Source organism: Nicotiana tabacum, chromosome 10 (assembly GCF_000715075.1).
Source record: "Nicotiana tabacum cultivar K326 chromosome 10, ASM71507v2, whole genome shotgun sequence".
Taxonomy (NCBI): domain Eukaryota; kingdom Viridiplantae; phylum Streptophyta; class Magnoliopsida; order Solanales; family Solanaceae; genus Nicotiana; species Nicotiana tabacum.
In genome coordinates, this window is record NC_134089.1 from 81,922,367 (window position 1) to 81,935,919 (window position 13,553).

General features: G+C 38.9%; 1 protein-coding gene across 1 annotated transcript; it reads left to right on the top strand.

Moving 5' to 3' along the window:
• The first annotated feature begins 10,256 nt into the window (after positions 1-10,256).
• On the top strand, positions 10,257-10,832 carry LOC107803514 (uncharacterized). The gene has a single exon (XM_016627254.2). The coding sequence runs from the start codon at positions 10,257-10,259 to the stop codon at positions 10,830-10,832; it is 576 nt and encodes a 191-aa protein (XP_016482740.2).
• Positions 10,833-13,553: the final 2,721 nt, after the last annotated feature.

Consider the following 13,553-nt stretch of genomic DNA (forward strand, 5'->3'; position numbering starts at 1 on the left):
TGAACTTATTTTTACCATAATTGATTTAACATTATATGCTCAATTAAACCCAACCCCCATCTATAAGATTATTGTGTATACACGCGCTAATGGGTCCCACTCAATTCCCTCTCATTTTATCAGATCCCTTTTATTCTAAACTAAATTAAACTCATTCATTAATTAAACCCTACCCTATTTTATTATTTCCTTTCATACTCTCCCATTTTCGACGGGCAGTCCAAACCAAATTCTTAATCTCCCTCTTCGATTCCTTCCATAAAATCACTCCAATCATAATCACTCCAGTAGCAACGCCACTTTCTTTTTCCTCTATGAATACTAGTAGCTTCTTCCATCAAATTTTAAGACACAAGCTCTCCACAGTGTTGTACAGCCACTCAGGGATTTAAAATCTGACTGGGGTGTTGATTTAGCCAAAAATCTTGAAAAATATTTGCACAAATTTGCTCTGGACAGAAAAAGAAAGAAGCAGCCGCAGCTAAACCTCCCTCTCCTCCTTCCGTTTTTACAACCCTTTTTCCTCATAAAAGCAGTTTCTATTGAGATCGAGTTCAGTTAAAGCTCCGTTCGTTGGTTGCTAGTTCCATTCGAGTTGTCGGCGAGGTTCTGGCACCGCTGCATTTTCTGAGAGTAAAATTATTTGCTCAAATTCAAAAGCCTTAATGTTTCTTCTTCAATTTTCCGCCCCTTCTTCCATGAGAATGTAAAAATAAAGTGGTTTATTGGATATGTCGTTTGGGACCCTTTTTTATGACTTATTTGGCATACACGTGGCAATTGAATCACAGATGGACCTTTTAAAATTAGTCCTCACGCGCTTGGAAGAGGTGTAGTCACAGTAGGGTTTAATTGAGCATATAATGTTACATCAATTATGGTAAAAATAAGTTCAGGAGGGTAATAGGACCCCCGAAAAGAAAAAGTGTATACTTGGTAAATGGGTCATAAGATGGGGTGGATTTTATGCATTGTCCCTTTTTCTATTTTGTGATTTCTCCTTTTTCTTTTTCTCTATCGGCGATTACTTTTTCACTACCAACATCTCTTTCTCTATAGCCGCCACCATCATTGCCAAAGCTACCATCTTCATTGTAGCCACCATCAAACACCATTAAATTCCCATCAGATTAGAATTTAAAAAGTAAAATCATCATAAAACTAAACTAAATCAAATTCTGAAGATTCGAATTGCCACCAAAAGCACCACTACAAAATCCAAAAATTCAAAACCACCATTACCGCTATTGTTCCGTCATTTTCCAATGACCTTTTCCAAAGCCCAGTATCCTCAAAACCCCTTAAGCATGTGAAAACGAAAATAATTGTTCTTCTTCCTTTGCTTCTTTATATATTTGTATTTATTAAACCTTTATTTATAAGCTTTCATTCTAGATCTCCAAGTATTTGGTAATGGAAGTCCAGAAACAGGCCATGAAAGTTGCCAAGAAGTTGAAGGCCTAGAAAATTTGTGTATATTCCAAGGACGATAATTGATTTGGTGACTCCAATCTCATCGATAAATTCGTGTGACCAAAAGAAATCCAAATAATTCTTGAAGCAAAGACAGAGAGCAAACAAGACAAAATTAACAAGTTAAAAAAAAGAAAAGAAAAGGGGAGGAATTTGGTGGAAGTTGCATAGAGATGTATGAAAATAGTTAAATGGGTATGGAGTAATAGGGAAAAGAAACAAAAGAGAGAGAAAACGAAAAAAAAAAGAAAAAGAAAAAAAAGTCATTTTGGAGCTTTTTATGGGCATGCATCAAGTACATTACACAACAAGTGCCACGTAAGTTCCAAATAAGGTAATAATTCCACTAAAAATAAGGTGATCATAGGTCACCCGCAAAATTAAAGGGTGCATTAGGTAATGTGCTACAACCTCAATGAGGTAATTATGCATTATCACAAAAAGATAGTGAAAATACTTACAACTCAAATTACTAGTACAACTCAAATTTTTAACAGTAGAACTTGAACTCTGCTCTTTTAAATTATCTTTCAGGGAAAATTTAAATACTTTGGTCTTTTGAGTATTGCTAAAGGTTGAGATGTTTTTATTTTTTTAAAGTTTAAACCATAATTTTTGGAACACTTTAATTTCGTTTATTTAGAGGGCCAGCACCCAGCAGCGACTTGATCTGCAAGGGGTGTACTGAGGGATGTATTTAGAGTTCATAAGAATTTAGTCGTATTTATTATATTAAGCATGAATATATATCTAAAAAATGATTAAAATTTTAATAAATATTAAAATCTGAACTCATAATTGTACAAGTGACCAATATATTAGATGTCGAGAACATAAAGATTGAAATTATTAAATTGAAAATCGATATCGACCGTGAGATATAACAAGGTGGAGATAGAAACCAATATAAAGAGGTGGCACACATACGAGGAAGGGGGCAAGGTTTGATAAGCATGTGGTTCATTAGAACGAAAAGCTAAAAAGATGGAGAGCTAATTTTTAGAGGATTTCTTTCAATTTGGAGGCTAATAAAGTGGCCAGAGAACAAATTAAATATTCAAAGGATTACTTTTTATTTGACAATGTGATGCCTTGTAATCAAATAATACTGTATTATTTTTATAGAGGGGTTCGGTGAGCAAGGAAACGATGAAGTTTCTCCGCAAAAAGCACCTCACACCTAATATCTCTATGTGTGGACTGATCAAAGAATGTACTATTAATTATAGACATATTAAAATTTGATCTAGCGAAAAGAAACAAAAGCACTTTCTTTATTTCTTAATTCAGGTTCATGACTCGGAAATCAAAAGTAGTATGAATTTTGAGGTGATTCCTTCATCACGAAGCTACAGGATCAGATCCCCTCTTCCCCTTCCCTAAAAGGAAATATTGGTTTCTCTTTATCAAAAATATATATATCAACAGTTCAGTCTCGTGGATCACTAATCCGCTTTCTCATTTTCTATTTTTCTATACTCTTTTTGTGGCTTCAACGCCCAGTGGCAGATGTAACTTGGTGTTACTAATTCAATTCAATTTAGTATTTTTGTAAGACTGAATTTAATGCTAAAAACTTTAAAGATTAAACCATAAAATCTTAATTCAACAACTGTCGTGCCCAGTTTTCATGTATCCATAATTACTAGAACTGTCAATATGGGTTTGGCCTGTTGGGCCAGCCTAGTCCAGCATGTGATTTAGCAGGGTTGAGCTAGAATTTTTGGAGCCCATTTAAAAACAAGGCTTTTAAGCTCGGCCCAAGTAAACACGTGGCCCGTGAGGCTTGACTGAGGCTGGGCTGGGCAAGCCCGTGAGCCTAATAAAATATTTATTTAAAATATGTAAAAAAAAATAAAAAGTATACTGCGTCTAGAGATGGAAAGTCAGAATTGGATCTTTTTTTAGAGGAACCAAAGCTTGATCTTGAGATGTTTCAATAGATAGCTGTTGTCATGTATTAGAAGGACCATTCTGGAAAATATCTCGATCTTTCAGTGATGGCGTGTGATGTACTTAGTATTACTATTACCACTGTAGCATCGGAATCGCCATTTAGCATTGGTGAGCGTGTTCTTACAAAGTACAGAAGTTGAATTTTTATTAAATTGTCCAAACACTTGTTACTACTCGAAATTGGTTGCACAACTTTTCTCACACTCAAACTGGTAATATTTTTTTTATGTGAATTTGAATATTATTTGTTTTTAAAATTTAATTATTCTTAATATTTAACTAATTAATATTGCATATGAAATGTAGATGTAGATGAAAGTGAAGATGTTAAAAACAACCTTGTCACAAACAGATTCAAATGTGTTTGATGAAAATGATGTGTTGGATACCCCATAAGCATCATGAACGTTCTCTAGAATAGTTTGTTTGAGTTTTAACTTTTAGTGAATGAAATATAGTCTTGTCTTTTACTCTTTTAAGGTTTATTGTGATATATTAGAACAATATAAAAAGTTATTAAGTTTTGCAAAAAATTCTAATAAGATATTTTTTAACTTTTAAATAATAATCCTTTTTTTAGGTCAGAACTTTAAAAAAAATTATACTTTAAAAAATGATGCGCCAGCTCCGTGAGGGCCCACAGCCCACATAGGGCTGGAGTAAGCTGACCATTATAAGGCCCATCAAAATGGTGGGCTAGCCTAGTCCAACCCGTCAATTGCTAAGCTCATATGGGCCGGACTGGACTAGCCCGACCCAGCCATATTGACAGCTCTAGTAATTACTACTCCTAGTATCTTATTATATTTTTTCTTAAAATGTAAGGATTATGTTTTATTTATGCTTGTTAAGATTCAATTAAATTAGTCGACTTTTTAGTTGACATCTCAACTCGGGGAAGGGGATTTTAAACTTTGTATACTTGATGTTGATTTATTAAGAATGGGCACATGAAAGGAAAGTGAAATGCGGTTTCTAATGAATTTAGTAGCATCCACCCAACACCCCCCTCTACCCTCCCCCAAAAAAAGGAAAAAGAAAGGAATGCTGCATGTATACACACAGATATAGTATTTATACACATTCTCTTTTTTGTATTTTTCTTGTATATCTCTAAATGGGAATAGAACAGAGTGAATGTAATTCATTGTTGACTCAGTAAAGGTCCTCCAGTAGCCTCCGCATTGAAGATCATCTCAACTCTCAGTCCTTCATAAGGTCCCTACCTTATCCCTAGGATGGATAAACAAAAATAATTTTGGGATAAAAATTTAATATCGCATCCCTTATTTGGTTACTAATTTTGGGATAAGTTATCTCAGGATAAAATAGTACTATAATAACTTATACCTGCCAAAGGATGGAATAGTAATTCCAAAATAAGTTATAAGTTGTCGGATCCTCAAAAAAAAGCTTTTCTGGGGACGCGCTGTTCAAGTCGAGTTTCCTTATTGTCCCTTCCAAGACATCCCTTCTAACTTCCCTATTTCCAAAGGAAGAAAGAAAGGTCGAAAGCTCTCTTTCGAGAGCCTCTTTTGTTGGGCTCGGCGGCCCCAATCGCAAGGCTAGATCCAGATCCCCCATAGCCTGTTCAGCATGAGGAATGGCTGGCGGAGCATCAGGATTTCCTTGATCCATTCTCAAGATCTCAGGCCCCCCTACCAACTCGCTCCCGGTGACATTAGGCACTACCTCATTTGGACTGGAAATAATATAACTGTCCATAAAACAAATCATTGCTATATAAATTATATAATAATTAATATAAAGAAAAGTATTACAATATATTTTTTTTGTTATTTGATTGGGGTTATTTTATATTAATAAATTTTGATAATTTTCTTTATTGATTAATAAGCATATTTGCTTCAGTCTTCAATTTTAATTTTATCCTTTTTATATAGAAATTAAGTTATATATATCGGTAACGTAATGAATTTCTTTTACCGTTCTCTCAAACTGCATGAACACAAAAACATTCATGCACCCGTTTTCTTTTAGTGCAATTCGACATACTATATTAGGTTGTTTATAATTTATTTTAGATATTCACCAATAAGGGATACTTAATAGAATGAACTACAATTATCATTTAACGTCAACATAAGGGTTAAGTATTTTTGACACCGTTAATGCTCAAAGCTTAAGCTATTACATTATATACTTTTAGCATTCATGGCCTGCCGTTACACCTTCATCAATGACCCCCTTTATTGCCATTTAAGAGCGGTTGATCCTAGGATATTGTTTCCTAAGTATGACTATAAATAGTGATTTCAACAACCATCAGGGACACGAAATCTCTGATAGAACTTATGCTATACTTTATTCTCAAGCTGAAGAATACAACTTTACTTTCTGTCTGATATTGCTCCGACTTCTGTCCCTGGAAGCATTATTCCCGGAGTTAGGCTTGCCATTTCCTTTGATTTTAACGAATATTATTTTTAATTTAATTTAATTTATTTATTATTTTGGATCAAATCAGTTCGCTTATCTATAAACCACGCAATAAATTCAATTGTACTGTTTTACAGGTAAATAGTTTGGCGCCCACCATGAGGCTTAGATAATTGCGTAATTAAGTTGATCCTTGCATCTATTACTAACCTATTTGATTTTTTATTTCATAGCAAAAATCGAAAATGAAAGCTAGCGATGTCAACATCGCACATAACGTTGAAGCACACGAACATCTGCCTCAACACGAGGATTCAATCAGTGACACCCACAACGAGGGGGGACGTTGCAACTCCGGTCCATGGCAGAGAATATCCCTAACATGTGCGGGTGCCAACTCCCGATGATGCGGAGGACGAACACATTGCGGAAAGAGTAAGGATCTTAAGAGAGCAACAAAAAACCATCATGGACCATCTCTCAAGGTAGGACCAAGTCATGATAGAATTGAAGCAGGCAATATTAGGTGCTTCCAACAATGCAAAAGGAAGAGGCCCAGTTCCTCCCAATTCTCCTGTAAATCAAACGGCTCAAAGAGTAGATAATAACGCCCCGATGAGAGAGGTTGGTTTCGACATAACCAGGGGTACTGATAGCAAATCCGGTAATAACAACGGTAATGATGCCTTCAAAATTGAACTCATGAGATTCATGAGGGCGATGAACAAGCAGATGGATCAGAACACGAAGGAGTTTCGCGCTCGAATGGACCAGATTTCGGGCACAACACCAGTGTTGAAGGGCCAAGATTCGAAGAAGTACACCCATTTACTATTTAAGCCGATCAAAACACCGGAATTGATTCCAAAAATGGTTCAAAATGCCAGACATTCTGATGTACGATGGGACTTCAGGCCACCCTCAAGAGCACATCACAATTTATACAATGGAAGTGAAAGGAAACGACTTGGCTCAACATGAGATTGAACAAATTCAGAGAAACCCTCACGAAAAGGGCATTGACATGGTATTCACTCATACCTCAACACTCAATAGATTCTTTTGAAATGGTTGCAGATTATTTCATTAAGGCCCATGCCGGGGTTAGGAAGGTCTAGGCTCGGTAGGCGAACATATTTAGAATTATTCAAGGAGGGTTCGAATTTCTGCGTTATCAGGTTCCAAAAAAGAAAAGATGTTGTTACCGCCCGTACTAGATAAATGGGCATCAGAGGCATTCACTAAGGGTCTGAACTCGAGAAGCCTCGATGCCTCCCAAAAGTTGAAGGAAAGCCTGCTCGAATTCTAGGCGGCCACATGGGCAGATGTCCATAACCACTATGAGTCGAAGATAAGGATAGAAGATTATTATATCGGGTTCCCGACATCAACCAAGGGGTGGGACCGAGACAAGAGCTAGGATAAGGTCAAGGATGATTTTGATGTAGACCAACGAGCATCCAAAGGTCGCTTATTGCCTTACGATAGAGCCGAGGGACGTGGTAGTAAAGGGTTCTGGTCCTCAGATAGGTTCGCTCTCGAAAGCAAAACTGACCATGGCTGAACCAACCGATCGTTGCAAGACAAAAAGGTATCGGGGTCATTGTATTCCACTTATCATAGGTTGTTAGAGTACAATTTCAAGTTTAGCTTCGTGGAGTTGGTATCGGCAATGAGGAATATCAAAGAGGCACAATTCCTAAAACCAATAAGATTCGATCCCAACCAAAATGGTCCTAACTTATGGTGCAAATATCATGGGACTCATGGCCACCGAACTGAGGACTGTCGGCATTTGAGCGAGGAGGTGGCAACGATGTTGAAGAACATCAATATCAGGGAGTTCTTGAGCAATCGATCCAAAAATAACTACGGCTGCAACCAAGATAACGCAGAGCCCTCGAAGATAGGGGAAGACCCTCTTCAGTTGACTATCAACATGATTTTTGGAGGGACTAAAATCAATAGTGTAACATTCTCGGTGGCCAAGAATACAAAAGTATTGGTGACCCATAACAAGAGACTCTAAAAAATTGCCGAGACGGCATCACCTTAACAACAGACTTCTCGTGCCATATAATGAAGCCATGGTATTTCTCTTAATGTTCTAGATTTTATGATTAAACGTGTTTTGGTTGACCCAGGAAGCTCAACCAACATCTTTTAATGGAGAGTATTGGAACAAACCAAGTTAACCGGAAGCATCATTCCGATAGCAAAGCTCCTCACCGGGTTCAATCTGGAAAGTGTGACAACCCGATAGGAGATCTTTCTGCCCACAAACATTGAAGGGGGTCACCAAGACCACCTTATTTAAAGTGGGGGACAGTGACATGAGCTACAACATAATCATTTGTAGACCATTATTACATGAGATAAATGCTGTACCATCACCATATCACCAACTGCTAAAATTAGCGACCCTATAAGGAATCAAACAGATAAAAGTAGATCAACCGGAAGAAAAGGAAACGAACGCAATGTCAATTTCAAGTAGTAGGGGGAAAGGATCCAATAAATAGCAATTACAGGAACCAACGCCTACTCCCGAGCCAAGCGAAGATGATAAGGATGTGAGGTCGTCGGAATCCCACCAGGTACCAAGATACTTTCAGGTACCGGAAGAGGCAGACATAACCAAGTCCACGACAGAAGAACTCGAACAAGTAGCTTTGTTTGAGGAATTCCTAGAGAGAAAATTTCACTTGGGAACAAGACTCAACCCTGAGCTCAAGTCAGGATTTATTGATTTTTGTAAAACTATCGTTGGTTGTTTTTTATGGTCGCACTTGAATATGATAGGTATCCCGCTAGAGATGGTCATGTATAAGCTAAGCCTGGACCTAAGCATCCCTCTGGTGAGGCAAACAAAATGCCCGATATTCGAGGTCAAAAATAGGTTTATTAAGGAAGAAGTAACTCGATTACTTAACATCGGTTTAATCCGGGAGATAAAGTATCCCACCTAGCTAGCTAATGTAGTTGTAGTTCCTAAAAGAATAATAGATTTTGAATGTGCGTAGAATACAAAGACTTGAAAAAGGCATGCCCAAAAGACTCATTCCCACTGCCAAATATTGGTTAAATGATTGATGCAATGGCCGGACACGAGTTAATGAGTTTTTTTTGATGCCTATTCTGGGTACAATCAAATTAATATGAGCTTGAAGGATCAGGAAAAGACTTCGTTCATAACAACCTTTGGCACATATTGCTATAAAGTGATGCCCTTCGGGCTTAAAAACGCTGGAGCCACCTATCAGAGGCTCTTAAACAAGATGTTTGGGAAACAAATAGGTAAAACAAGGGAATTCCACATAGATGACATGTTGGTCAAGTCTTTGAATGCAGGTGACCATTTAAAACACCTCTTGGAAACCTTCGATATGCTGAGGAAGCACAACATGAAACTCAAGCCCGAAATATGAGCGTTTGGGGTTAACTCCGCTAAGTTCTTGGGTTTCACAAAGGGGAATCAAGGTAAATCCCAATAATATCAAAGCCATCAAGGACATACCAGACCATCTGACAAGTGTGAAAGAAGTCCAAAGGCTAACCAGAAGATTGGCCTCTCTAAGCAGGTTCATCTCTTGATCCTTGGAAAAATGTCATCACTTTTTATCACTTCTGAAGAACAAGAACAATTTGGAATAGACTCCATAATGTCAACATACCTTAAAAGTCCTAAACATTACCTATCAAGCCCCTTGTTACTATCAAATTCAGGCAAAAATGAATAGATGCTAATATACTTACCGGTCTCTGAGGTAGTAGTTAGTGCTGTTCTAGTCCGGGAGGATGAAGGTACGCAATCTCCTGTCTATTATGTTAGCAAAATTTTGTCAAGAGGAGAAACTCATTATCCGTACCTCAAAAAACTGGCCTTAGCTCTCGTAGTCACCTCTAAAAAACATAGGCCTTATTTTCAGTGCCACCCCGTAGCTGTCGTGACAACCTTTCCCCTGTGGAATGTCCTTCACAAACTTGAGTTGTCAAGTCGGTTGGCCAAATGGGAAGTTGAAATTAACGAGTTTGATATTAAATATAAGCCCAGGACTGTGATCAAATCGCAAGTTCTGGCCGACTTTATGGCAGATTTCAGTCTTGGGTTACTTACTGCCTTTGGCTGCAAAAGAAGCAGTGATGGTGTCAGAAATGACATAAAGAGTTCGAACCTTGTTCATAGACGGAGCTTCCAATATGAAATGGCCTGGGCTCGAGGTGGTTCTAATCACCCATTCGGGGGAGACCTTGTGGCATGCCATAAAAATTGTTCCTTTAACTAGCAATAAAACCGAGTATGAGACATTGATTGCAGGACTCGAACGGACCCAAGGACTTGGCCTCTTTTGGTCATAGAGATCAAATGTGATTCACTGCTGGTAGTAAACTTAGTAAATGCGATCTTTGACACAAATGAGGAACGCATGCAACAATATGTGATTAAAGTTCAAACTTTGCTCACACGGTTCAAGGAGAGGTCGATCACCCACATCCCAAGAGAAGAAATTATAGAAGCAGATGCATTGACCAATTTGGGGTCTTCTACAGAGATGAAAGGATCCGACTCTAGCACTGTCATTCACTTTATGCATTCGGTGCTGGATGTGGACAACTATTGTGAAGTAAATACAACCAACCTAGCCTGGGATTGTAGGAATGAGTTCATCGAGTATCTTTGGCATGACAAGTTGCCTGAAGACCTGAAGACGTTCCAGGCACTAAACACCAAAATGGCTCGCTATAGCCTCTTGGGTGGACAATTGTATAGAAGATCTTTCCAAGGCCCTTTGGTCCGATGTCTAGGAGCCTTAGAAGCGGACTATGTAATTAGAGAGGTCCATGAAGGAATTTGTGCGATTCACTCCGGGGCAAATTCGTTGGTGCTAAAACTGGCTAGGGTAGGATACTATTGGCCCTTGATAGAACAATATGCAAAGGCATTCGTTCAGAAATGCGACAAGTATGTCAGCGCCATGCTCAATTGGTGCACCAACCAGTGAAACTCTTGCATTCGGTACTATCCCCATGGCCATTCATGAAATAGGGGATGAATATAGTTGGGTCACTGCCACCGAGTCCCGGAAAGGTAAGATTTCTTTCAATTTTAAGTGATTACTTCACTAAATAGGTTGAACCAGTCCTTACCAAAAGATCGGTACGCGCGAAGTGGTCGACTTCCTCTTGGAAAACATAATTTGTCGGTTTAGAATACCGAAGGAGATTGCTTGTGATAAAAGGCCACAATTCATAGGTTCAAGAGTGACAAAATTTCTTGAACACTTGAAGATCAAAAGGATAACATCTTTACCATACCATCCAAGCACTGATGGGCAGGCGGAATCGACCAATAAGGTGATCATTCAAAACCTCAAAAAGAGCTTAGAAGCGGCTAAAGGCAAGTGGCCCGAAGAGTTACCGGGCGTGCTATGGGTGTAACTGATAAAGGCAAAATCAAATATGGGAGAGACACCTTTCTCTATCATATATGGTGCAGAAGTTCTGATCCTGGTAGAAGTGGGAGAAATGACATTATGATTCTTCCGAACGGACAAGTAAGCGAATAATGAGGCATTGTTGGTCAAGATAGAATTGCTTGATGAACACAGGGGCTTGGCACACATAAGAATGATTGCTCAGAAGTAGAGGTACTATAGGAAAGGTACTATAACTGAAGGACCAATATCGACTACTTTGAAGTAGAAGACTTGGTTTTGAGGAAATTCACTTAGAATAGTTGACAAATCAACGCAGGGAAGCTAGGTCCAACGTGCGAGGATCAATATGGAGTCAAATTGCCTACCGGTTTCAGCTGTCATTGGTAAAGGTTCACACGAGCAGGAGGATTAAGATGAAGTCAAATTGCCTAGCAACTGGAACGTGACTAACCTCAAGAGGTACTTCTACTGATGGATCCTGCCTATACTGAAAGTATGTGCTGCACTCTTTTCCTTTCATCTAGTTTTGTCCCAATAGGATTTTTCTGGCAAGGTTTTTAATGAGGCAACAATGAAAAGCATACTACGAAGGGAGTATCATTAGCAAAGTTAAGACATTTAAATGACAAGGCGTTGAAACAACAAGCCACTATGGGATGGTTAGATAATCTTTGGCTCGATGGAAAAGTTCCTAATAGGAAACGAAGATTGCCATCGAACCAAAGATTATCCAATCGTTCACAAGTGCTTTTCCTCAAAGGAGCAAGACTTCCAGTGTTCCAATTCGCATACTTCACATTCAAACACTGGGGGAGGGGGATAGTATGAGAATACGACAACATGATTTCCACGATAATCGAGACTACGAGTCTCGGGAACAATAATGTCTCATCTGGATCGGGGACTGCTGTCACGACCCAAAACTCAACCTGTCGTGATGGCGCCTATCGTGGAACTAGAACAACCTCAACTCAACGTAATACAACAACACAATACTAAAATTTAGAAGATTTGCGGAAAAAAATCTTTTATCGTTAAAATAACTTATTTAAAAATATAAGGAAAAATTCATAATACGATACAACCGGCCCAAAACCAGGGTGTCACGGAGTATATGAGCGTCTAGAGAAATAGCATAGTCTACTACAATGTTCACTGAATACAACTGAAACACGACTAGAATAGAGAAGGATGGTTGAGGCTTGCGAACACCATGCAGATACCTCAACAATCACCAAAGCCTGCAACCTCGATCAATGACTGCCACTGGGACCGAAAGTACCTAGATCTGCACACAAGGTGCAGAGGGTAACGTGAGTGCACCAACGCAGTGAGTGTCATGACCCCAGTTTGCCCTCCATGAACTGTCGTGACGACACCTAGTCTCTACGACTAGGTAAGCCTAACAAATGCGGAAAATAAACAAAACTTGCAGAACAAATAATTAAAAGCCAAAATAACCGAATGAAATAGTATTTAAAATGCTGCTCGACAGATACAATACAACTTCTCAAAAACTAATACACATTCCCAAAACCCGGAATCTCATGAAACCACAAGCCTTTGAATATCTAACAGTGTCTAACTCCAGAATGTCTAACAAAGAACATAAATATAGAAGGGCTAATACTTAAAAGCGATAATGGAAAAGGACTCCTCGGTCTGCGGACGCGACAAATATACCTCGAAGTCGCTGGAGCAGTCGCCTAGCCTCAGGGTGATAGGACTGAGTCGCAGTACCTGGATTAGCACATGAAAAACATGCACAGAAAGGGCATGAGTACACCACAGCGGTACTCAGTAAGTGCCAAGCCTAACCTCGGTCGGGTAGTGACGAGGAAGGTCAGGGCCCTACTAAGGTTAAATAAAATATAAAGTTCAACAGTGTAGAACAGAACAATATAAATAAGTGCAGCAATAAAAGTAACACCAGATATAAAAGGCAACAACAGCTATTACAGGATAAGGTAAACACAGAAAGAAATACGGTCCAACACCAAAATAACAATCGGGGATCTCCTAGGATACCATCCTGTAGTCCCAAATATACATATCCAATGGATCTCCCAGGATCCCGTCCCGTTGTCCAACTCATAGTGCGGGGGGATCTACTGGAATCCCATTCCGTAGTCCCAAATGTAAATACCTAGTACTGGGGGAATCTACCGGGTGCATTCCCCTAGTTCCATATAACTGTGCAGGGGGATCTACCGGAATCCCACATCCGTAGTCCCAAAATAAATAGACAAGGGGGAGCTACCGGAATCCCACATCCATAGTCCCAAT

Coding starts and splice junctions, on each gene's coding strand:
- LOC107803514 (XM_016627254.2), top strand. CDS start 10,257: ATGCAACAATATGTGATTAAAGTTCAAACTTTGCTCACACGGTTCAAG.